We start from the raw sequence: 25948 nt of genomic DNA, 5'->3' as shown, positions 1-25948 counted from the left end.
TGTATTAACTTGGCATTTAATGCGGCGAAGCTGAGCCGGCCATCGTACTTATTATCAATACAAACATAACTATTTAGTATGAGCTACTGAGTGTGTGTTGTGTGTGTTTTTTTTTATATAATGAGAGCAAAACTCTCTAAAGTTTTATTATTCGAATAAAAAAAAGAAAAATTATAGAAGAGAATTAAATTACAAAAGGGGATGATGGGGGGTGGATAGAGTGTTCATTGTAAGTATATGCTAGGGGTGTGTGTGTGAAAATTTCAGGGAGCGATTAAATAAACGGAAGCGAGAATGGATGTGTTCGCAAAATATGTGGAATGTTTTGTTTTTGACGAGAAGTTTAACCGTATCAAAAAGATTGAAGGAGTGAGGATTCTTTTTGTTTTGAAGTTAATTTTATCGTTCCAAATTTCAGAAGCATAAAGAAGGGAAGGAAGAAGAAAATTTTTGTACAGTATAATTCTTCTTGAATGAGTGAGACCGTATTTATGTGAAATGTGTAGCTTCAGAATATTGAGATATTTATAAAGTTGAGAAATTTTATCCTGAACGTGACGATTAAATTTCAAATTTTGGGTAAAATGTGTGTGTGTGTGTGTGTCTGAACATATATATCGAACAGTGGGAAAAACTTTTGAATGCCTCTGAACAGTTTGTCCAGCTCAAAAGTAGAAGCCGCTTCTAAAGAAACGCATTCTGTGGTATGTAGCATTGACAAAGCTTTTTATTAATTAAATCTTTTTTTTATAATTTGTGTTAATCAACAATGCGGCCACGCCTACGGGGTAACCGAATCGTAACATGTTTCTCCACCACCGCAGGTTTCAATCTCTGGATACCAATAATTTCCTCGCCATGTTGAGTTTCAACTTTGAACGTTCTCGTTCCTCGATCAATGACTTTAAACGGCCCGTTGTATGGTCTTTCCAGAGCTCTTGTATTTTCTTTACGTACCCATACATATCCTGCATTAGCCAAATCAGGTGGAAGATGCAAATTATCATCATTTGATGGTCTGGTTGCCATTACTAGATTCACCGGTCACCATTTCGTTTACATTACTAAATTGATCATTGTTATTAATTATCATTGCTGGATTATTATCAAGATTTTCTCTATTTTCATACAACATCGATGTCTGTTGTTGTTGATGATGATGATGATCATCAGTATCATAGACAATATCATTGTGATACAATTCGGCTGCATTCGATGGAATTGGAACACTATTAACGCAATATTGAATATTCATACATCTATTATCATCGTATGGATAATAGTAATCAGTATAATAAATCATCTGGTTCGAATCGTAAGGATTATATAAAGATGGCGGTTCATTCATTGGTTGTTGTTGTTGTTGCTCGATCTGATTGGCATAAATAAAATTGGTATTATTTTCGATAGAATAGAAAGGATTGTATAATGCAAAATGTGGATCAGGATAATCCAATGTATTATCTACTCTTTAAGTTATTATTAATACAGTAACCATCCATTGTAGCGTATTCGATGACTACATTTATTCAACTGAACTCAAAACGCAACTCATCCCCACTCATCTGTTCGAATCGGGGTTAATCATTAATGACGTTACCACGCCACCACAATCTCTTATTTTATAAATATCATCGTCGCGAAGCGCCTGTTCCCGGGCTGGTTTTACTTAATTATCATAGATGGCTGGCAATGGATCAACATTAATATTATCATCATCGTCATCATCATTTGCTTGCAGTGGGACATCACGAACATTGTCATCTGCATTTGATGGAGCGACAAATGTTTCTCTATAGAGCAGTGTTTCCCAACCTTTTTTTCTTCGCGAACCCCTAATAAAAATCCGAGTACATACAAAGTTACCCTTTTGCATATCCAACGAACCCCCAGGGGTTCGCGAACCACCGGTATAGAGCATCATAGACAAGATGTAATAAAAAATTATATTATATATAAATATAAGTTACATTACATTTACACTTACGGATGGTGCTCGCATAAATGATAATATAGATCATTATAATTTGTAATGAACAGTACCATGTACAGAACAATTGGCTTCAGTAAAGATGTGATTTCTTAATTTTTTGTAACTTATTACCAATTCATTGGTTGAATCAAATTTTCTTTTTTTGGCACCCTACAATAAAAGATTATCAAAAAAAAAATTTACAAAATTAGTTTGAATTACGTATTGAAGTAGTAACTTACTGATTTTAAATTTTCATTCAAACAATTAGCATGTTCAAGATCTAGTTTTATTTTCATTAAATAAAACTCTGGTATCTCGCTTTCCAAAATCGATAACATGTAAATTTGGATTCGTTTCCAAGCATCAATATCGACCTTTTTAGACAATAGTATAATTCAATACAACAAACAAATTTTTCATTCAATATTGCAACACACCTCGAAACAAATTGTCTTATCTTTCTCGGCAATTTCTCACATTCTTTTAATTAGCCGAGAATAAGCGGCAATTATTTGCTGTTGTAATTGGAACAACAATTCCAATTGCTGTTATTGCTGGAATTGTAATTGATGGTAATAATAATACTGGTGTGGATGGTGTTGATGATTACCAACATCAACATTATGTTGATGATGATGAGGATTTCTTTTTAGAACAGTAATAGAATCTTCCAACGAATTAACTGTACATTCCATCATACAGTTATTTTTGATATCAAAATGAGTATGAGAATTAGGAGAATAAATATAAAATTTTATCAATTAAATTTTTTAATTATTAAGATTTTAATAAACACATGTACACTCGACGACGGCTATTTTCACTCCCATCATTTTGATTGTTGTTTTTATTTTCCATTTTTCTTGGAATTGAAAAAATGATTAATTAATTTCAGGTATATTATAACAGGTATCAGGCAATAATTTATAACTTACCAAAAAAAACCAAAAAAAAAAAAAAAAAAAAACCAATCTACAAATATGATGATGATGAAATGAAATGATGAAATGAAAATGATGATTCGAATGATTCGAATTCAAATTCGGATACGGAATCATCAAAAATGATGATGATTAGATTAGAATTAGAATTGATAAAAACAATACTCACTTTTCAGTGCTCATAATCATCATATTACTCATATAATACTCATCATACAATGCACACAAAATGAAAATCACGTGTGTCAGTATCAAAATTCGAAAAATTCGAATTTGAACTCTTTCTATGTTCTATTGAATGACTGCACCATCTATTGGATGCAAAAGCTGCAGCAACGTGTGCTGTGCTAGGACAGTGAAAAAAAGCTTTGTCAAAGCTACATACCACAGAATGCGTTTCTTTAGAAGCGACTTCTACTTCTGAGCTGGACGAACTGTTCAGCGGCATTCAAAAGTTTTCCCCACTGTTCGATATGTTCAGACACACACACACACACACTGGGCGTACCTGTTTAATAAACGAAAAATTGGTTTATCACCAAATTGCCCTGTGTGCAATTCTCCACAAAATTATAGCCACATTACCACATGTCCGATGTTTGATGACATTATGAACATCTTTGAAATTAACGGCAACGAACACTTGACCTCCACAATTGAAAAATTGTTAAATAACAACAAACTATCTGATTTCTCCCATCTCGTCCACCGACGCTTAAGGGATATGAATGAACGCCTTAAATTCATCATTTAAAGCTCTATTCTTAATTTTTTATCTCTTATCTACATGATTATTATCATTGTATGACTTTATTCTCGTTTTTTTTTCCTATTGTATTTACATTTTTCATTATTTGATAATTTTAAATAAAGCTAGGAGTTATGCTCCGTTAAAAAAAAAAAAAAAAAAACACACACACAAACACACACTGAGTAGCTCATACTAAATAGTTATGTTTGTACTGAAAATAAGTAGGAATGGCCGGCTCAGATTCGCCGCATTAAATGCCAAGTTAATACACAGTGCAAGCACTTGGCGAGTGTAAAAGTTGCAGTTACCGACAAATCGTTAAGCGTCATAAAGAGATAAAATAAATAGACATAAAGAGATAGATAATAATTCATTACGTGCGTGGATGCTGAGCGTCGATGGCATTTGTTCTTTACTTTACCGCTGTACTACTGCTTTAATTTTTCTGTTCTTTACTTTACCGCTGTACTACTGCTTTAATTTTTCTTGCTTGATACTTATATATAGCACTAATACCACTACTAGCTAATTCTAAAGTTCATATCCATATATATGTACTACCAATCATACCACTAATACTTGAAAAATAAAATTCCCTACTTTCGTTGTACATTTCTTGCGCTCAAAATATCAGTAGTATGATGTAATAATTTTAAATTCTATCCAAAAGATGGCAATCTATGCAATGATCAAATAATACAAACAATGCTAGAGAATAGCAAAATGCTCACACACACACTTTATCAATATTGATTCGGAATGAAAAACTAATTTTTTTTTCATTTGTATGGTAGTGGTACATAGATCTGAATATTTCTTCTTCTTTTTTTTTTTGATTATAGACCCAACAATCAGGATCAAAGAAAATAAAAAAAAATTCGCAACTAAAGAAACACATTGAATCGCCTTTGGCTCCAATAAATAAAGCCATTGTTGTTGATGTTGATGTTTGTATGTATGTATGGTTTTTTTTTCTTGATATGTTGAATGATCCAATTGAAAAAGAGAAATAAACTCTCTCTATATACACTAACTTATAAAGTAAGAGAAAGAAAGAAAGAAAGAAAAAAAAAACGGACGAAAAAAATATTCGTTATTTTTAGTTCATATACATCCTTCATAATGATGATGATAATGGTAATAAGCGCAAAAGGAATATGTTAGCGTAACTCGTTTTTTACATCATCATCATCATCATCATCATCATCAGCATTCATTGCTATCTGTACCAGAAACGGTGTTCATCAAACACATACACGCATACACACACACACACACACATCGTTTGGATCAACCACCACGCCACGCACTAAAGAAACAACAACAACAACCACAACAACAACCACAACAACAACAACAACAAGAACTAAGCAACTAGTTGCCATCCACATACATACATCAAACATTATCATCATTATCTTGAACAAGCTTTTTCTTATATTATTATTATTTTTTGATGATCTCTCAATGTTTTCTTCATTCCATGTTTGAATTACATACACAAAATACACATTCTCTTTATACATCTCATCATTCTATCCCATGTTTCAATGGTCAAAATGTTGTTGTTGTTGTTTTTGTAGTAGTATCTCATCAAGCAAGCTATTGATATATTACTATATATCAAGATATTTTTTTTTCTATGGTTCATTCGATCGTTCTTCATGAATTTTTTTTTGTGTTGTGATGTGTGTGTGTGTTTCCTCTCTTTTTCTTTTCTCATTAAAAACAACAACAACAACAACAACGACAACAGCAACAGCAACAGCAAAAAAAATGATCATTTCTTATTCTCTTCTTGAGACCGAGAAAAAAAAATCATTTTAACGTTCCTATTCATTTCGTTTTGTTGTTGTTGTTGGTAGTGTGACGCGCTTGTTGAAATTTTTTTTTTACCATTTTCCTTTAGTTTGTGAGTGCGCTAGTCCCTTCTCGCGCTTTCTTTGCATTTTTTCAACAACAACAACAACAACAACATCAACATTCGTACTTGTTTATTACCAAAAAAAAATATGTGAATTTTTGCTCTATTTCTATTTCCATTCAACAACAACAACAACAACATGATATTTTTTTTTTGATATATATATCAATACATGAGAAAAAAAAGATGCTGAATTTTGATTGGTATGAAGAACCCCAACTCTTATACATCAATATCAATATATCGATATCGATGACGTGATTGATTGACCCTAATGAATCATTGATTTTTAATTTAATTTTTTTTTCGCTTGCTTGTTTGTTTGTTTTTAATGTTGATCCAATTATCCATGCAATCAATTAACGAAAAAATTTTTTTTTTTCATCCATCTCTCATCTATGTTGATTTGTAAATGAAAAAAAAATTTCATTTCATCCATCATTAATTATCGGCCAAATGATTATGACAATTTTGTTTTCTTGTTTGTTTGTTTGTTTTTTTTGTATTTCATCACATTACATTCCATTCCATGATCAAATTGTTAATCTTTTCAAACTTTTATCTTAATTTTTGTGCCAAAAATATATATATTTTTTTTATAAAAATTTTATTTTTATCAAAAAAAAACAACAACAACAACAAATTAATGTAGAAATTGATCCACATATCTTGGACAAATGTAATCATCATCATTATCATCACCACCGCCGATCAATGTGTGTGTGTGTGTGTGTGTGTGTGTGTGTGTGTGAAAAAATGTCATAAAAATCTAATGATTATATGGTGTTGTACGTGTGTTTGTTTGTTTGTTTTTTTTTAAATTTTTTTTCTACAATATAACAACAACATGATGAATGAAAAACATCAAATCAAACTGATGAAATTCATCAATTTTCATACATAAACACATACACAGCATATATCCACACATATTATATATGATGAAATGTCACGCACGTTTTCATTATTATTTTCATCTTATTATTATTATTATCATCATTATCATTGCCGACATATGATAATAATTGGTGACATTGTTTTCTTTCATTATTATTTTCCATAGTTTGACAAATTTTATTTTATTTTTTTTTGCTTCGTTTTTTTTTCAATATATTCTTTTCATCATCATCATTGAATATAATACCTGGTTGGTGATGATGATGATGATGATAATGATGATGACAATATGACATCGAATCGCACGAAGACAACAAGACAACATTATCCTTATTTTGGATCATCATCATCATCATTGTCATTTTGATAATCTTTTAGTCACATCTTTTTGTTGTTGTTGTTGTTGTTATTCATCAATTCAGGTAATTTTAGCTCTTTTTTTTCATTATTATTATTATTGTTTTTATATGCAAAATGAAAATTATTTCTTTTTCTCTTTTGTTTTTTTTTTCTCACATTCTGTCTCTGTCTGGCTCTCATACTATTCTATTCTATTTCAATCCACAACTGTTTAAACTATTTTGACTTTGCTCTATATATTTTTCATTCTTTATTATATATTATCATCATCATATGTTTCAAAATTCTGTTTATGTTTTTATGTTGTTTTTTGATTTTGGGAAATTTTTTTTTCTCCCACAAAATGAAAATTCAATCTATTCAAATTTTTTCTGTGATCATCAGTTTGATTGGATGCCCATTATCGATTGCGTGATCGATTGTGATTGGATTTTTTTCTTTCTCTTTGTCTTTGTCTTTTGTTCTGTTTGTTTGTTTTCTACTCAAAATTTTCTTTCATCATCATAATCTATCATATAGTGGTTTTTAGGCGATGTGCTTTGTTTTTTTTTTTTTTTTTTTTGTGGTTTGTCTCCAGGAAATAAACGAAAAAAAAATCGGATAGAATTTTTTTTTTCGTTTTTGTTATCATCATTTGAATCACCACCACCACCACCACCACCACCACGCAAAAGAAATGAAAAAAAAAATCATTTATTCAACATATATATATATATTGTTTCTCATTGTTACCATTATTTTATCGATTATTATTGTTTTTTTGCCTGATTCATATCTGGTATGTAATAATAAAACTAGATATAGATATAGAGATCGAAATTGTGATATACAGAAAGTCAAAAAAAACAACAACAACAACAACAACAACAACAATATCATAATTTTGTGCTAATCATCATCACGATAATAATCAAAAAAAAAAAAAAAAAAAAAAATAGTAGCCAAATCTAGTAACCAACCGTGTGTTTGATAACGGCAATGAAACGCCTATTGAATTCAATAAATTCCTTTTCGATTATAACGATATATATTAATCATAATCTACTGCTATTTTTTTATATTAATGTGTGTGTTGTGTGTGTCATAAAATGAAAAATTTTCTTTTTTGTTCAAATGAAAAAAAAGTTTTGTTTTTGTGATTGAGAATTTGTCATTCTATTTCCATATTATATAACATGAAATTCTTTGGAAAAAAACAGTAATTTTTTTCAATCTGCTATAATAATATCAAATCAAGCCATCATTTCCATCAATTCATTCATTATTTTAATGGCCCTAATAGTAATAATAATTATCATTAAGCAATAAATTTGACTATTTCATTGTTATTCATCATCATCATCATCATCATTATTTTGTGTGTGTGTATATATGGTTTTTTTTGGAATATCGTTACTACAAATGTTGTTATTCAGAAATCAAAATCAAAATAAACAAAAAAAAAAAATTCTGAGAACAACATTGTTTTTGATGTGTGTGTGTGTGTGCTATATATATAAAAAAAATTGAATGTTTGTATGTATATTGTTTGTAATGTCATTGGTCTTGTATGTGAATTTTTATTTTCTGTTTCGTTATTTGTTTAGATAATTCTTGTTTTCAATTATCTTCATCAAACATACACACTCGCACACACACACACACACACACAGAGACATGTTGGTTTTATATACCGTTTGTTTATACAGTGAAACAAAACGAAATTAAACTTGAAAAAAATCTTTTGAATGTTTTGATTTACTGTTTTTTGTTTTTGTTTTTGTTTTTTTGTGTTATTATATAAACATTCAAAAATAATAAGATTATGTGTTATGTTAATTCACACACACACACACACATTTAAGATTTTAGAATTTTTTTTTTTTTTTTGCTTTCTATTATTCAATATATAAACTGAATGAAAAGCAAGAAGATAAAAACAAAAATGTTCATCAGAAAATTCAGTCATAACAAAAATAATTTAGACTGTTGATGATGGATGTAGAACCATTCATCGCCATTAGAGACTGTGGTGGGTATGATGATGATAATAATAATAATAATAATGACGATTCACCGGAAACCAACAAATAGTGTGCATATGGTAACCAAATTTTTTTTTCGTTTTCTTTGCCATATCTATATTTATGATCCATGAAAAAGATTATTCCATTTTTACCAATGTAAAAATCTTTTTTTTTCAAAAATTTGTACTTATGATGTAAAACATTAGCGATGATGATGATGATGATGAAAAATAAAAGAATTCAACGAGTGCGAAACGAATCAATTTTTACTTTTAACCATATCGTCTTGTCGTTTATTTTTTTTCAGGTGGTAGATTTTTTTTTTTTTTTTTTTTTTTGGTTGGTTTCTTTCCTGTCATTGAAGGTACGATACTTACATTTTCATATATGTAAGTTGTCCACACACACACACATACACACACAACAAAAATTGTCGGCCATATATTACCAATTTACATTGCTTTCATTAACATTTGAACAACAACAACAACAACAACTTCGATGAAAACAACTCTAGAAATTTAAAAAAAAATTGCCTAACCCTATGGATGCGTGATTTGTTTGTTTGTTTAGTTTAGTTTGTCTTCATTTTGTTATTACAACAAAAGATTGGCTAATAGCAAAAAATAAAATTCGTTTGTTTTTTGTTGGTTATGTGACGGTATTTAGCCAGAATTTTTGTGTGTGTGTGTGTAGGTTGAAAAATCGTACACTTTCTATGTGTGTGTGTGTGTTTTATACGACGACAATCGTTGTTGTTGTTTTTGATGATAATTTAATCCAAAATAAATTACTAAATCCAAATTCAATTATTTTCGTTTTTTTATTTCATCCACATAACTTCATGTTTTTTTTATTTCTTCGTTTGATACATTAATTTTTGGTGGTGATTATATAAACACAAACAAAACAAAATTTGTTGTAATAATTATATATATATCGCATCTCGTTAATAAAGGTTTAACAAATTGAAAAAATCTTAATAACAGATTAATAACGTAAATGTGACAACAAATATAGTGACCATATTTTGTATTGTTTTTTTTCTTCTATCAAATCTAATTTGTTTTCTTTTTCTTTTTTCTTTTTCATTCATTCTAGGTTTTCATTCATAGCTGCTAAAAATTGGGAATTCTGTTGTCCAAAAAGAAATTGACTTTAAAAAAAAAAAATTTCATTCCTGATCAACAACGACAAACAATTAAATTATTAATTAAATCAAAATGGGCTTATTACCGTTAGAATTTACTGATGGCCTAACGGATTCGCCATTTTTTCGTGAAACATTACAATCACATGAACGTGAATTAGATCTGACCAATACGGCCATAAAGCATTTGATAAAAGATATTAAAGATTTAATCGCTGCCGCTCGAAGTATGTCATAAATTTTTTTTTTTTGTTAGCCTAATTTATTTTTTATGTTCTTTTTTCTAACATGTTTTTTTTCCTTTTCAAAAATAAATAAATAAATATAAAATCTAGATTTAAGCCGAGCACAGCGTACATTATCTGATACATTGAATAATTTCAATTTCGAATGCATAGGCAATTCACAAACCGATGATGAAATGGTTATTGCTAATTCATTCAAAGATTTTGCCCGTCTTTTGTCCACTATTGAGGATGAACGTGATCGTTTACTTGAAAAAGCTGATGAAGCATTTCTTGAACCAATTGAACGATTTCGTCGTGATCAAATCGGTAGCGCAAAAGAGGCTAAAAAGAAATTTGAAAAAGAGACAGCAAAATATTGCCAAAATTTGGAACGTTACCTCAATCTATCTGTGAAGAAAAGTGAAACACAATTATGGGAAGCCGATGCCAATAATTCTATGGAACAGCAACATTTTTTCAAAGCAATGTCTGAATATGTTTTGAAATTACAAGAAGTGAATGAAAGGAAAAAATTTGAATTCGTTGAAACTGTGCTAAGTTTTATGCTCGGTTGGTTAACATTCTATCATCAAGGCCATGAAATTGCTACCGATTTTTATTCGGTGAAAATGGAATTACAGATGCGTTTACAGCGGACACGAAATAATTTCAACATGACACAAGAAGAAACTAAATCATTGCGTAAAAAAATGCTTGATAATCAAGAAAAAGTAAGCTTTCACTTGTTCAATAAATTAATCAATGATTGATTAATTATGAATTTTTCTTGATCATTCGATAGTTTCGTCAAAAATTTCAAGATTCATGTTCATCCAAAAAGACCTATTCCCGTCAAGGTTATCTATTTTTAATGGAAAAAAGTTTGTATCATTTTTTGAACAATAAGATATTCGGCCATCTTTCCGTTGTGGAGTGGCCGGTGACCAATGTGTTGATGATTTTTAATTTTGTTTTTTTATATATTTATAGAAGCTTTCACTACCTCATGGACTAAGCATTTTTGCAAATTTAATAAACAAACAAAACGTTTGAAAATGATACAATATACTCAAACTACTGGGAAAATTGTATCTACAGACGAGATTACCATAAAAGAATGTATTAAAAGAAATCAGGATACCATTGATAGACGTTTCTGTTTTGATATTGTGGCACAACCAGAAATATTGAATTCTAATCATCATCATCATCACCATTCTGGTCATAATCATTCTGCAACAACAAATGGAGGAGGTAGTAATAGTGGCAGTGTTGGTAATAATATGGCTATCCAAAAACATTCCAATAATTCACAGAATACGAATTCATCCTCAAATGATGGTTCGGCTCAAGTTGTCATTTATACATTTCAGGCCATATCTGAAGAAGATTACAAGTATTGGCTTGAAACATTGAATGCTCGTGATCCATATCCGACGAATTTAAGTGGTCAAAAATCGGGAAAACAAAATTCTAATAAAATTAATAGTGATAATTTGAAAAACACTATTGATAGTCATCTAAATGAAACGTATCAATTGGATGCTGAAGGTTATTGGTTTGTTAAGAAATGTATTCGAACAATCGAATCTCATGGCCTAGATCAAAAAGGAATTTATCGAATGGTTGGTGTAGCTAGCCGTGTTCGTACATTGATGGATATGTTTGCACAATCTAAGTCAATCAATCAGAATCATGAAGATCATGAACATGATATTGATCGTACAGATTTATTACCAAATTTTAATGTCGATTCAGAGGATTTTGAAACAAAAACATTGACCAGTGCTTTGAAAAGCTATCTTCGGAATTTAGCCGAACCAATTATGACATTTCAATTACATCATTTATTCATAACAGCTGCGAGTATGTATTGTTTTTATGCTTTTTATTATTTCGAATCCAATCTTTATAAATTTTATTCGTTCTTTCTTTATTAGAATTGGAAAATAGAGCTTTACGAATCGAAAAGATTCATCAACTTGTGCATCGTTTGCCACCGATCAATTTTAAAGTTCTTAAAATTCTTATTGAACATCTTCAAAAGTATGTATTGTTTATCTAAGCTTTGATAATCGAATTTTTTTTTATCCTTAATAGAGTTGCCAAATTACATGACAAGAATCTGATGACTTCATCCAATCTTGGTGTTTGTTTTGGTCCAACATTACTACGTACAGCAGAAGAATCTGTTGCTGCAATTATGGATATCAAATTTGTCAATGTTATTGCCGAATTATTGATTGAAAACTATGAGAAGGTATTTTTTATAATAATAAGTAGTAATCATCCACACACTTATCATCTGATTTTATTTTACAGTTTTTTCTGACTAAACCAACACAAATGGAATTAGAACAAGTCCAACCAATTACCAATTATCTAACTTCAACAGTTAATCAGAATTATATGAATAGTCAGATACAACAACGTCCGTTGCCAAACGTACCAATTAGCCAACAACAACAACAACAGCAACATTATGCCAAAACAATCTATGAAACTCCAATGTCTACGATGAATAATCGTTTATTACCGCCATCGTTGAACCAACAGCAATCACCAACGAATATATGTCGAAGCAACAGTCAAGATCAATTACATACAGCAAATATACAAACAAAATCTAGAGCTTTGTATTGTAATAATCAGAATGCATTGAATTCTGTTGGCCAAAATATGAATGGATCTTCAACGGCCATGTTACATGCACAACATTCAAAACAGTATTCAATCAATTATTCTACTTATCCACATTATCAAATTCAACCACAACAACAACAACAACAACAGCAACTTAATTGTAATAATACGGCATCACGCCGTGCACTCCATCTTTCTTTATCATCATCATCACCGTCACCATCATTAGGATCGACGACACTTTCAACAATGGCCAATACACTACAGCAACAACAACAGCAACACTTGTATTCACAGCCACATCAACAACAACAACAACAACAGCAGCAGCATCAAATGTTTTATAAACAAATTCCGGCCAATTCTATATATGGACAGATTCGAACCAATTCGAATCATTTATTACAACCTTCAATTTCTTATCAAAATCTTCATTATAATAATGAATTGTCCGCCGCTTTTTCAGGTGATGCAATGCAGAAAAAAAGTCCGACTGGACCGAATTCAAATATAATCTATAATCGACCAATGACTAGTATTGGTATAATGCCACCAAATTCAAATTATGCAAGTCTCCTTCGTTCAGATAGTAATGAAACGGGATCAAAATTAGAATCAATCAGTAAAAATAACTATAGTCCAATAACAAATGAATCGATAGCTTTGCAAAGTGGTTTTATATCAATACCAAATACACAATCAATGCAACAACATTCTTCAAGACCGGTAAATTTTTCATCATCATCATCGACGTCATTACCATCGACACCCGAACATTCACAATTCCCATATAAATTGCCACCGGCTACAATGATTAAATCGGCAACAACGACATCGGCAATGAATAGAAATCCAATTGTCGATCAAACTGGTTCGACAACTGCCGATCCAATTATTGAATTATATGGCAGTAGTGCAGGTGGTGGCAGTGTTGTGAATCATCCACATCATCAACAGCAGTTTAATCATCAACAACAACAACAACAACAGCAGCAACCGCCCGTTAGCAAACCGATATATGCAAGTATTTCCAGTCCATCATCACCACCACAATCATCGATTGGTAGAACGGTACGAACACGTTATGTTTGTATTGGTGGTACCGATTCTGAACTATCATTTCAACCAAACATGATCATTACAAATGGTATGAGCATTGTTGACAAATTTAAACTTTCAACTTTCAATTCAATCGTTTTTTTAATTTATTCTTTTTCATTAATGATTCTTTTTTTTTTTGCTTTCATTTCATCAACACATCAGTTCGACCATCACGGGAACCAGGCTGGCTTGAGGGCACATTGAATGGAAAAACTGGTCTCATACCACTCAATTATGTTGAATATATTGATTGAGTTTGTTATTCTTCTGAAATGCCGTTACGATGAAGAAAATGAAAAAAAATAAAAAAAAATAGATCGTCTATCAAAATCAATTCAGTCTATTGGATTCTATTTTGAATTGTATTACATAGCATATATTTCACATACTTACGATGAAAACATTGTGAAAGAATTTCATTGGAAAAAAAACCGGAAAATCAGTGCATTGATTTTTTGAATTTTGATTCCCCTTTCTTGACAATAATGGTAGCCAATCACACACACACATGCACACATTTTTCATTTTACTTGTATTTCTCTTTCTTTCTTCTTTCACAATTTTGTTATTATTGAAATATTTGCCCTCTAAATTGACTTTTGATGTTGTCCATTCCATTTAATAATAAATATATAAATTATGCACATCACATCATACAGATAAAAAAAATGGGGGGCACATACTTTTCCGATATGTGTAATAATCATTAATAATGATGATGATGATGATGATGGTAGCGATAATGATGATGATAAACATTTTTATTTTCACATGTTCCATTATCATATATCCATATATATATTTATTTGGATCAAATTTTTTTTTCTTTGTTCTTGTCATTGTATTTTTTTTTTACCGCCATATTTTTTTCTCTCCTGATTCTCTACAGTTGTTGTTGCTTCATATCGATTGTCTCATATGATTTTTTGGCTATCCGATGACAAACACACACACACACAAACACACTTATTACACAGCTACACTATATATACATTTTAAGCATCAAAGAGTGAATATAATATACCATTTTGTTTTGCTAAAAATTTTCTTCATATAAAAAAAATTGTTGATTTTTCAGTTTTTTTTTCTTTTGTTTGTTGAAAAAAAAAATTTCATTGTGAAACTTGAATTATATATATGATGATTTGAATTTGAAGAACACATGCATACACACACACATATGAAAATACACGAAAAACAGTTATTGGTCGATATCGACCGATCAAGTAATCATAATCAAATTGCGTATGTTTGTCTGATCTCATGACATTGATTGTTTTCTTATCAATTTTTTTTTCTCTACATTACCATTTTCAATTATTTTTGCAAAAAAAAACGAAGCTCTTTTTTATAACACACACACACACACACACATTCTATTCTCTTTGATCATTGAAACTATTCAATCATTCATTTCATATGTGTCTGTTTAATTTATTTATCCGAAAATGAAAAGTGATTTTTCTCCACCCGTTAACAAACACACACATACACATACACACACACACACTAAGTCAGTGAAAAATTTAAAAAATTCATCAATGTCCACATTATTATTTTGGAATTGATTTGCCAAATATGAAACCAAATAAAAATATTTTCTATAATGTATGAAATGAATATTGAACCCCAAAAAAATGGTCAAATTCTTTCATATTCAAAGTTTGTATCCGATATATTCAATTATTCCATTCGATTCAATAAATTATTCCAATCGGATTTGTTGTTTTTGTTTATTTTGATGTTTTTTTTTCAATCACCTTTTTTTTCATTCATATAATAACAGAAAAAAAGTGCAATATTTGTATTTGAGTTTTTAATCAATAATCATTAAACGATAAAGTATTAATAATAATAATAATAATGATAATATTCATTAATCAATCATAAATAGATCCATAATGAATTCTTTGGATTTTTTTTGCTGTGTGTATGTGCGTGTGTGCTTGAATGAACTTCCTGGTACGAATGTGTTCATAATAATGATAATAATTATAAAGAATGCAGAGAATTTTTTTTTTTGAATGAACAAGAAAAAAAATTAAACAAACAAGATAACAGACAAAAAAAATGACTACGTTGAAAAAAAAATTAATCAATCAATCAATCAATCAATCGATTGATCGATAAAATAATTGATCAATCAAATTGACAACAAGAAGGGAGTGAAGCAAAAATAAAAACCGGAATAAACAAAGAATAACAACAACAAAAACAAAAAAAAATGAAACTGAATATTTTTGATGAATTCTGACAAACAAAAAAAAAATTCTTTGTTTAATTTTTTTCCAGCTCTTGTTAAATTGTTTCTCTACATTTTTTTTATATTCATTTTCTACATTGATATTTAGAATTCATTATTTTTTTATGGTGAGTGAAAGAGATACGAATATATAAGAATATATAGAATTGAAAATGAAGCTAATATTAAGTCATTATCAAGCCAACGGATCGGATATTTATTGTGCCATTAGAATAGGCTAAATAATCACGTTAAACTACATATAAAGTTTTGTTATATGGTTTTTTTTCGTTCAAAATTAAATCTGTTCTGTTTGTTTTTTTTTCGTCGACAAATGAAAACAAAAAAGCAAAAAAAAATTGGATTCTTGAATGTGCCTGTTTGAATAGTAGTAGTAGTAGTAGTAATAGTGTGTTTATCATATCATCATATAAATATTTATGTAATAGTATTTGGCGTTTATATGTGTGTGTGTGTTTAATGTGTTTTTTAGTGTGTCACAAAAAAAAATCATAACAAATAATTAATCAATCATGAAATAAAATTGATGATGATGATGAAAAGTAATGTAATGAAGTAATATTCATCATTTTTTTTTTAATTTTAGAATTCTGCTGGTGTCGCTGTTGACCATATATATATATATATATTTGTTGGCTATGAATCGAAGAAACACTACACAGACAGAATGATAATATCAAGAAAAAAAAATGATCAAATCGTATCGAATTTCAATGAATAAGAATATAGCAAGAAAAAAAACAAGAAACAAATGAGTGATAAAGAGAGAGAGAATGAAAAAATGAATTACAATTTCAACTTTATGTTTTTCATAACAGTTTCAATTATTAACGAACAAACAATGAAATAAAATTTAGGCCACAACGTATGCTATGCTTTTTTTTCTTCATCAGTAGTTGATGTTGCCGTTTTTGTATTTATATTTATAGTTATTTATAATAATAATGATAATGTCGAGTACGTTTGCTTATGTGTGTGTGTGTGTGTATAGTAGGTATTTTCCCGGTTTTTTGTTTGTTTGTTTTAATATTCGTCATCATCAAAGATTCAATTCGTTTGTTTTGTTCGTAAATGGATAGCACACAAATTCACAATGATAATCAATGTTGATGTTTTTTTTTGTCTTCTTCACTCCATTTTCATTTTTATAATCATCATCGTGGAATTTAATGTGATGTTTGATGTTGTTGTCATTCTTGTTGTTGTTAATGCTGTATTGTAGTCATTATGGTTGATAGCTATTGTTTAGTTGATTAGCTGGTTAGTTGATTTATTTTGGTTCACTTTGTGGCAATTCATTTAATAGCTGTCGCTTGATGTACATGATGTGATGATTTTTTTTTTGATGTATAACCGGGTTGATTTTTTTTTTTGGTTTAATTTATAAATGTTTTTTTTTCGTATGAGAATTTGTAATTTATTCAAAACCCAAGAGCAGAATAAAAAGTAAAGGATAGTATTATATAAGAATGAAGAAGAATAATTGAATGGATGATGGAAACAAATGATACAATCAAATAATTGATGAAACAATACTCGATTTTGTCTCTTTTTTATTTTTTTTTTTTTTTGGATGCTGTATTTCATTTGATTTTTATCGTGAATCTCTGAAAATATTAAAATGTGATATGTTGATATTAATACATCAATAAGAGATTTTTGAATATATTGGACATGATTTTTATGTACTCACTTGGTCAATGATAGACGTCTCATTCGAGGTATATCCTATTCAATGGAAAAAAAAGAATTAGAATCATTTTTTTTCTTTGAATCAAGAATTTTCAATAACTCACATATTCTTCCATGGAAAGTGTGCGACGTCTTCCAATGGCAGCTAGGCTTGATTTGCTAGGCGGTGTATCGCCTTTGATATAATATAGATCAGAGATTTTTACAATAAATATCATATAACAATCATTGTTAAATTTTTCCTTACCTCCATGTGTGATTCCTGGCAGCTGTAATGAAGTCAGAAATCCTAGCCCTTTGACAAACAAAAGAAGACTTTGTGCAAATTTCTCCGGGCATTGACTATTTTTTTTTTTTTTTGAACATTTAAAAAGTAAAAGGTCAATGATGATAAGAAAATTGGATATATAAATAGAAGTGAATAATATAAATTGCATAATATTGAATAATTGATTATGTTTTTTTTCATTCATATGATCTTTTGGAAATTTTGTTCAATAAATAAATGATAATAATGCTTACCTGACAACATCTACACAATTATCCACCTTGAGTAATGATGTTTTCTGTTTGTCGCATTTGGTATAAATATGTTCAACACCAGCTGCAAATGGTGATTTACTACCAGTAACCAATAATATATCCAAATTGCCCAGATCAACAATTTCTTTACGATTCATATATGCAGACATGAATCTATGTAAATTGGTCGAATTGATCTTCTTAATATGGCTACTGTAATTATCGACCAAATATTTGAGACCATCACCGGCAGTATTACCAAGCTATTTATTTTTTGTTTGTTTTTTTTTGTTTCAACATGGATTTTTTTCCCCATTTATAATTATTGTTGTTGTTGTTGAACCATTATCATCATTGTTTGCAATTATATAATGTATATAAAATGAAAGACAAATAACAAGATAATAAATGAAAAAAAGAAGATTAACGTCATTATTATTATTATTATAGTTAATTTAGACCACAAAATGTCTATTATTATTATGATTATTATATGGTAAAGAATTAAGTGTTATCGAGAAATAACAAAGATTAAAAAAAAATATTCCGGAAAATGATTGTTCTCTTTCACAGAGATAGAGAGACAAGTAAACAAATAAAAAGAAATTCACAGAATAAAAAAAACAAAAACAAAAGAATGAAAGATAATAATAATGAAACGAAACGTAATGATGATGATGATGATTGTAATGATGAAAACTAATACAACTATATGAAAGAAGGTGACTAACAGAGAATAAATCTGATTATCAAAAAAAAACAGAAAAAAAACAAAAAGAATATTCTCAATCAAAAACAAAACTAAACTAAATGATTCTCAGTATATATATATGTGTGCTCATTGTTGATGATTAAATCAACAGAATGAAATTCATTTCACATAAACAATAAAGAATTATGATTACCTTGTGCATGGTCACAATTTCTTCAGGACATAATTGCTGTGAGCTTCGACGTTTGGAAAAGAATTTCTCCTTTATAGATTCTAAGAATCCAACGCCCAATGAAACGAGGTTGATAAGTACCAAGCCAAGTATACGTTCAGGATGAGCAAGTCCAAAACGGGCCAATATATTGGCACCGGCACCATCACCGATGCCAACACACAATTGTATTTTCAATTCATCGAGCACTTTAAGAAGCACTTCTTCGCCTTTTTTTTGTCCATATTACAATAAAAAAAAAATAGTATATATGGATTATGCCAATACAAAGTAAACAACGAAAACGATATAACAATATTATTATTATTAACAAAACATTCCACGTCCAAAATGATAATCGAAAAAAAATATATAGTGAGAATAAATTGAAAATACAAAAGAAATGAATGAATGATTAGAAAATACGGAATACATGAATAAAAACGGAAATTAAACTCAACACTGAACACTACATAACCAAAAAAAAACGGAAATTCAAAATAGTATAGGATTTAACAACAACAACAGCAGCAGCAACAACAACAACAACAACAACATATTTTCGATTGAATGATTCAATCTTTTACTTTTGAGAATTATATTTCTCACATACATATTATTCATAGTCAAATACACTTACCTATTTGTTGAATAGTGGGAAAATGTTCCAAATCTTTTGCATCATCTTCTTGTCCCGGTACATCAACATGAATGAACACAGAACGCATACGAATTTCCGATACTTGATGATTTGTTTCACAATATGATAATATAATAAATATTATAATGTTTCCATGAAAAAAAAATAAGAAAATTTAAGAAAAAATAATAACAAACACAATAATGATTAGAATTACAAACAAACATTTCATATACATTCATATCATTCGTTATTCGTTTGTTTTCATTTTTGTATATATTATATATAAATAGAATCTAAACATGTTAAAATTCCTGAATTTTAATTATCATATAAACATTCTAACATTCTAACAGAAAATTTCTTTCGCAAACTTTTTGTTTTTGTTTTGGTGAAAAAAAATGACTGAATGAATGAATGAATGAAATGCAATTAAACAACAACAAAAAATCAACTTACGGCAATCAAGATCGACAAAATCTTTCATTGATCTATGAATATTGATATTATGAACAAAAAAAAAAACACACACACACAAATTGAATATGAATGAATAATTTTAATAACACAAATGTAACCAACCTGTGATTGAATCCGATATCGTGTACAGTCAAAAAAATTGCCTTCTTTTCGTCCAATTCACCTGTGTGTAAGTTAAGAAAAAAAAGAAGATAATAATTAGATATAATAAGTTCAAACAAGGGAAAAAAAATCAATTCATTTCAATCAAAATATGAAATTTGTGTCCTCATGCCTAGATCAAAATCGAGATAGAGATTCTTTTCAATCAAAATTTTACATTTCTATGAAGTATTATGGTAAAACTATATATATCCATTATATAATGCTACCACCATCATATTCTGGAATTAATGGGATTTCAATGTTATGATTTTAATTAGATTTTTTTTTTGTCGCCGATTCTTTTCTTTCTTCTATACAATCGGTTTCATATGGCACTTTATATTCGTGTGTGTGTGTGTGTGTGTGTGTATGTGTGTGTACGCCTACGCAGATTTACAATATCAAAGTCAAGTCAGAAAAGTCATTGATTCTGAAAATTTGATCTCTATTTTTTTTTAAATCTGATTCCTTGAAAATAAAATAAAAAAAAATTCATGATAATTATGACAGTGTCAGGCGATTTTCTTTCACTCTTATTCCTTTCAAATGATTAAAATAATCACCAATTTGATTCAAATAATCATGATGATAACAATATGATGATCATCATTTCAAATGTATATATATAACATTTAATGCGATAATCTAATTGCATCATGTATGATAATGAAACAGGAAAAAAAGTTTTTTCCAGCACTCAAACTAATCATTACACACACACACAGACCACAATTAATTCTTTTATATAATGACAATTCTTTTTTTTTCTTCTACTCAATCTTTGATCTATATATTTTTCACATCGAATCAACATTTTTCATTCAAGCATATTGTTGTTGTTGTTGTTGTTGTTGTTGTTGTTATTTTTATCATCATCATCATCATTATCATTAATATCAAAAATAGCTGAATAGAATGGCCACATAGTTGTATTTTTTTTTTGTTTGTTCGTTCAATCTCTCTATGTGAGTACTATTTTCATGATAATCATCATCATCATCATCATCATTAACAGAATAATTAGTCCAGATGGTTCTAGAAAAATTTTTTTTCCATGTGTGTGTGTGTGTGTTTGTGAGTATAAATATTGATGTATATTAGAATGAATCACTTTGAAAATAATTCTTGCTCTTTCTCTCTCTCTCTATATTTTCTCCCACATTTTTTTGTGGTAATAATATTGATTTCAGTAGATTATTTGTTAATGCACCGTATTCTTTTTGTTTTGTTTTTTTTTGTTTGTTTGTGTGTGTGAGTGCGTTTTAGTGATTGAATCTATCTAATATCTAATGCAATATTTGCACGCGATTTTTTTTCATCTTTTTTCTTTCGATCTTTTTTTTTTCTTGTTGCTGATAGATTATTATATAAACATTATCAAGAATTTCTTTTTGACAGTATCTTCATTTTTACTCATTGCATAAATTCTATTTATTCTATTCAGCTTTTTTTTATTATTATTACTGAATGTATGAGATTCTTTTGCAATTCGACAAACACACACACACACACACACAATGTTCACACAATTAAATTAGAGAGATAGTGTTGCAAATAAAAAAAAATTATAGATGCATCCATGATTCAGCTTCATACATGTGCACTATTTGTAATTGAATTTCATAAACATAATTTTTTTTTGTTATATACCTTGAATATGGACTTGAACATCACCAATCTGATCATTTACTTTGAATGAAAGAGTTTTTGTTGGCACTGGTATTGGTGGATGTGCACTGGTTGTAGGTGAATTTGTCGATTGTGCACCGACAGCTGCGGCTGCTGCAGCACATGCTTCAGCCAAAATTTTTGATGAATCCATTTCTTTATTTTCTTCCAATGTTGTTAAATTATTGGCCATTGTAATGTTTTTTCAAAAAAAAAAAAATTTATTTTTTTTTTTGGAGAGGGGAAGCAGGGTGGATATGGGTGGGTGGATGAATAACAGTTTGAAAGTTTGAAAGAAAAATGACTGTTGTTGTTGTTGTTGTTCAATTTTCAGTACAGGAAAGACGTTTGTTGTTTACATCGACGACGGTTTGAATATTATCGGATATGAAAAAGAAAATAACACTAGTCATTAAGGTCACTATTAGTTATTTTATTGTTGATGATGAAAGATGGACAATTCTTTTTAAAACAAAAATTCTTAAATTGTTTTTAATTGCTAAATTCACAACGACCACCAATAATGCAATGATTCGGATGATGGCTATGTTTGTTGTATCATCAGAAAAATGTCAAATATATATTATTGTGAAATCGGGAAACAAACAAACCAATATGGATGATAAACAAAATGTTATGTGAGAAAAAAAAGCACAAACAAACACACAAAAACACAAATATGAATCTTTTTATGTTTTTTGTTGTTGCCGCCGTTGTCGTTGTCGTCTTCTGTTATCCAATCATGTGATGATTGTTTTCAACAAACAAATAGCGAAAAATAAAATGGATGATGAATGAATGCGAATCGCATATACACACACACACACATACATACGAATCGTCAAAAGTGTTCAATGATATATGAAAAATAAAGTACGTGATTTTATAATAATAATAATAATTATGGTGGTGATGTTTGATTCAAAATTCGCATTTTTTTTTTTTGCTTGTCCTTGTAGTCGTCGTCGTTGTTGTTGTTGTTGTTGTTGTTTTTATATTTTTGTTGCAGTTTTGCAGAAAAACCAGAAAAAAAACTACGAATGAATGAATATTATAATGAATGTGTGTGTGTATTTATAATAAAGTAAACACGAATTTAAAATATCCAAACGCACCCACACACACACACACACACAACACCGCCACAAGTGATGAATTGACATGTACGCACACTACACAGAGAGTGAAAAAGAAAATAGCGTAAAAATAATAAAATCATCAACAACAACAACAACAATAATAATAATAAAAATAACGAGAGAAAAAAAAATTTCAATTCACAACAACAATCATAATGTGTACATACAAACAAGTTTTTTTTTCTGTTGATGATTATATTGTGATGTAAAATCCATCTATACACAAACAACAGACAGACAAACACAGACAGAAAAACACAAACAACGAATACAAAATGATTGGAATCTGCGAAAAAAAAAATTAGAAAAGAAAGCAAAGTTGAATAATGAACCAAATGAATTTGTTTTTCTTGTTGTTGTTGTTTTTTTTTCAATGTTATCAAATTATTATATATTGTAGTTTGTTAAGGAGATTTTGTTGTCAGAATAATAATGATGATGATGATGATGTTGTTTCTTTAGTAGTCGATGATCAATTGGCACCACTGTATTATTATTATTATTTTTTTTTTTTCATCACATCAACCCAATGAATGAATATCAGCCAATATCTTCTTCTGTTGATTGTATGGTTGGCTGGCAAAGAAAAAAAAAATGAAAAGAAATTCTTTGGTAAATTATATTTTATATATATGGAAAAAGAGAAAAAAAATTTTTTTTTTTTTTCGTAAAGGCCAAAGTGAAAATATTCTGCAAAAAAGAAATGAATTTACAATTTTGATCCAATGAATTTTTGACGATGATATTGCGAATGATGATTCAATGTTATATGACATTCATCCACTATGTATGATGAAAAAAAATTCTATGCAAAAAAAAAGAAGAGAATATTGTTCATTCTCACGCTACTTATTCATTTCTTATTTTATTTTATAAAAAAAAAAAAATTTTCTCCTTTTTCTTGTGATGATTCTCTTGATATTTTCTTGATGTGATGATATTTGGTTGGTTGATATGTGCGCGTGTAATAGATCAATGGATTTTTTTTTTGTTTTTTTTTTGTTACTTGGATTCACACAACTACCAATACCAATACAATTCATACATTTGCATTTATACACACACACAAATACCATAGAGGCATGAAATAATGAAAAATGAAATGAAATGAAATGGATGAATGAAAAAAAAATTTTTTTTTTCAAATTTATACACATAAAGTAATATAATAAACATTACCGAAAAAAAAGCGCATATACCGATAAAGTCAGGCCCAATGTTAAAATGATGATGATGATGGTGATGAAAACAAAAAAAAAAATTTTTAGATTCTCAACGCTCCAAACAAATGTGTGTGTGTGTGTGTGTGTGTGTGTGTACAACAACAATAGATTCAGTTCCAGTTTTTAATATATATTTTTTTTGTCATTGATAGTTCTGAGACGGGTGTGTGTGTGTGTGTGTTATTGTTGTTGTTGTTGGTTTATGTATAAGTGCGAATCAAACTAAAATAAAAAAGGAATACAAGAATAAAATTGAATATAGAATTTATAAACAATCTATGTAGCAGTGGTAGTAGTATTCAGTAGAAGCAATGAATCTAAGAATTTTGATTCTGAAATAAATTCTGGATTCAAAAAAAAAAAATGAAAATACAATAAAAATTTCATCTCCACCCATATATTGACTATTATCTATGCTACTATGTTTTTTTCAGGTTCTGTTTTGATTCTTCTTCTTCTTCTTATTCTTCATTTGGGTGTATGCGTAATGTATGTGTGTGTGTGTGGAGTGTATTAGAATTTGATGCCCGGATCATCAGAAAAAAAAACACAAACTTCAAACAACGCCTGTTTTTTTTCATGGCATCAAAGTCATAACCAGAACATACACACATATACCATGTGTGTGTGTGTGTGTGCGTGTGTTTGTGTATAAATGTATAATTCTGATGCCACATTGGACTAATAATAAACTTTAACATTCAAGTTATATTAGATGGAAAATACCCTTTAGAAAAAGAGTATGGATCCATAAAGATGTATATATATTATATAGAATAAATGGACAATATAAATAATGTATACGAATACGAATTTTCATGTGATCTTAGAGGATTTTTTTTTTTTTTTGGTTGACGTCATTGAATCAAATAATAATAGTATATACATACGCAGATCTATTGTGTTGTATGTTATCTATCAAAAAAAAAAAAAAAAAAAAAAAAAAAATAAATAACCATGAGACAATGTTGGTGAACTCTAAAACACTTATCTTGTGTTATATTTCAAGTGTTACGTGTACGAATCAAATAAACAAAAAAAATTGGTGCATAGCTTTCAAATAAAAAAAACCTAGTAAAGAATACTAAAATTTTGGTATTATAATGATAGGACCTGTTTGTTGGTGTGTTTGTGGCTACGATTCTTGCTTGTTACCACTACTACATTCTATCATATATATATATATTACTACATTCTACTAGATTCTATCAACGCAAATGAAAACGAAAAAATGACGATTGATGATGACATTCACTTATTGTGATTTTTCTGTTTTTTT

At 29.0% G+C, this 25948-nt stretch overlaps 3 protein-coding genes across 19 annotated transcripts; 1 reads left to right on the top strand and 2 right to left on the bottom strand.

The window, feature by feature from the left end:
- Positions 1-104: 104 nt before the first annotated feature.
- Positions 105-3124, bottom strand: LOC124498841 (uncharacterized). The gene is made up of 6 exons (XM_075731004.1): positions 3086-3124; positions 2778-2947; positions 2413-2657; positions 2215-2349; positions 1988-2143; positions 105-1372 (listed from the first exon to the last, which is right to left on the bottom strand). Exons 5-6 carry the CDS (start codon positions 2000-2002, stop codon positions 1007-1009), a joined length of 381 nt encoding a protein of 126 aa, XP_075587119.1. The 5' UTR covers positions 2003-2143; positions 2215-2349; positions 2413-2657; positions 2778-2947; positions 3086-3124; the 3' UTR covers positions 105-1006.
- Positions 3125-4546: 1422 nt separating this feature from the next.
- Graf (GTPase regulator associated with FAK) lies at positions 4547-15692 on the top strand. Of its 10 annotated transcripts, none has more exons than XM_075730996.1 (10): positions 4547-4618; positions 6799-6910; positions 9956-10231; positions 10340-10962; positions 11034-11112; positions 11222-12097; positions 12172-12277; positions 12332-12491; positions 12554-14021; positions 14138-15692. In XM_075730996.1, the coding sequence occupies exons 3-10, from the start codon at positions 10078-10080 to the stop codon at positions 14227-14229; spliced, it is 3558 nt and encodes a 1185-aa protein (XP_075587111.1). In that variant the 5' UTR covers positions 4547-4618; positions 6799-6910; positions 9956-10077; the 3' UTR covers positions 14230-15692. The 10 variants fall into 10 exon arrangements, with proteins under 10 accessions (XP_075587111.1, XP_075587112.1, XP_075587109.1 ...); XM_075730994.1 differs by having other exon boundaries at positions 4597-4708; XM_075730992.1 differs by having other exon boundaries at positions 4603-4618; positions 5577-6910.
- LOC124498812 (uncharacterized protein ZK1073.1) lies at positions 14056-24858 on the bottom strand. 8 transcript variants are annotated; one of them, XR_012832235.1, is made up of 11 exons: positions 24160-24848; positions 22290-24022; positions 20598-20658; positions 20475-20506; positions 20016-20117; positions 19358-19605; positions 18453-18715; positions 18035-18272; positions 17932-17966; positions 14365-17845; positions 14056-14242 (listed from the first exon to the last, which is right to left on the bottom strand). XR_012832235.1 is itself a non-coding variant. In XM_075731003.1 (11 exons), exons 2-11 carry the CDS (start codon positions 22498-22500, stop codon positions 17833-17835), a joined length of 1131 nt encoding a protein of 376 aa, XP_075587118.1. In that variant the 5' UTR covers positions 22501-24022; positions 24626-24858; the 3' UTR covers positions 15770-17832. The 8 variants fall into 8 exon arrangements, 5 of the variants coding, with proteins under 5 accessions (XP_075587118.1, XP_075587116.1, XP_075587114.1 ...); XR_012832234.1 differs by having other exon boundaries at positions 14369-17845; XR_012832236.1 differs by having other exon boundaries at positions 14056-14239; positions 14369-17845.
- Between the last annotated feature and the right edge of the window lie 1090 nt (positions 24859-25948).

This window comes from Dermatophagoides farinae, chromosome 5 (assembly GCF_024713945.1).
Source record: "Dermatophagoides farinae isolate YC_2012a chromosome 5, ASM2471394v1, whole genome shotgun sequence".
NCBI classification, from domain to species: domain Eukaryota; kingdom Metazoa; phylum Arthropoda; class Arachnida; order Sarcoptiformes; family Pyroglyphidae; genus Dermatophagoides; species Dermatophagoides farinae.
Note: the sequence above shows the minus strand (reverse complement) of the source record. Positions and strands in the feature narration are given on the sequence as shown.

Bases quoted from the DNA above. Each gene is read 5' to 3' on its own strand.
- Graf (XM_075730996.1), top strand. From the start codon at position 10,078: ATGGGCTTATTACCGTTAGAATTTACTGATGGCCTAACGGATTCGCCA. The intron at 11,113-11,221 runs GTTTGTATCATT...ATATATTTATAG, and splicing joins TCTATTTTTAATGGAAAAAA to AAGCTTTCACTACCTCATGG. The intron at 12,278-12,331 runs GTATGTATTGTT...TATCCTTAATAG, and splicing joins CTTATTGAACATCTTCAAAA to AGTTGCCAAATTACATGACA.
- LOC124498812 (XM_075731000.1), bottom strand. From the start codon at position 22,500: ATGGCCAATAATTTAACAACATTGGAAGAAAATAAAGAAATGGATTCA. The intron at 20,118-20,474 runs GTAAGTTGATTT...CAAATCATCAAG, and splicing joins TTTTGTCGATCTTGATTGCC to TATCGGAAATTCGTATGCGT. The intron at 19,606-20,015 runs GTAAGTGTATTT...GACAAAAAAAAG, and splicing joins TCCCACTATTCAACAAATAG to GCGAAGAAGTGCTTCTTAAA.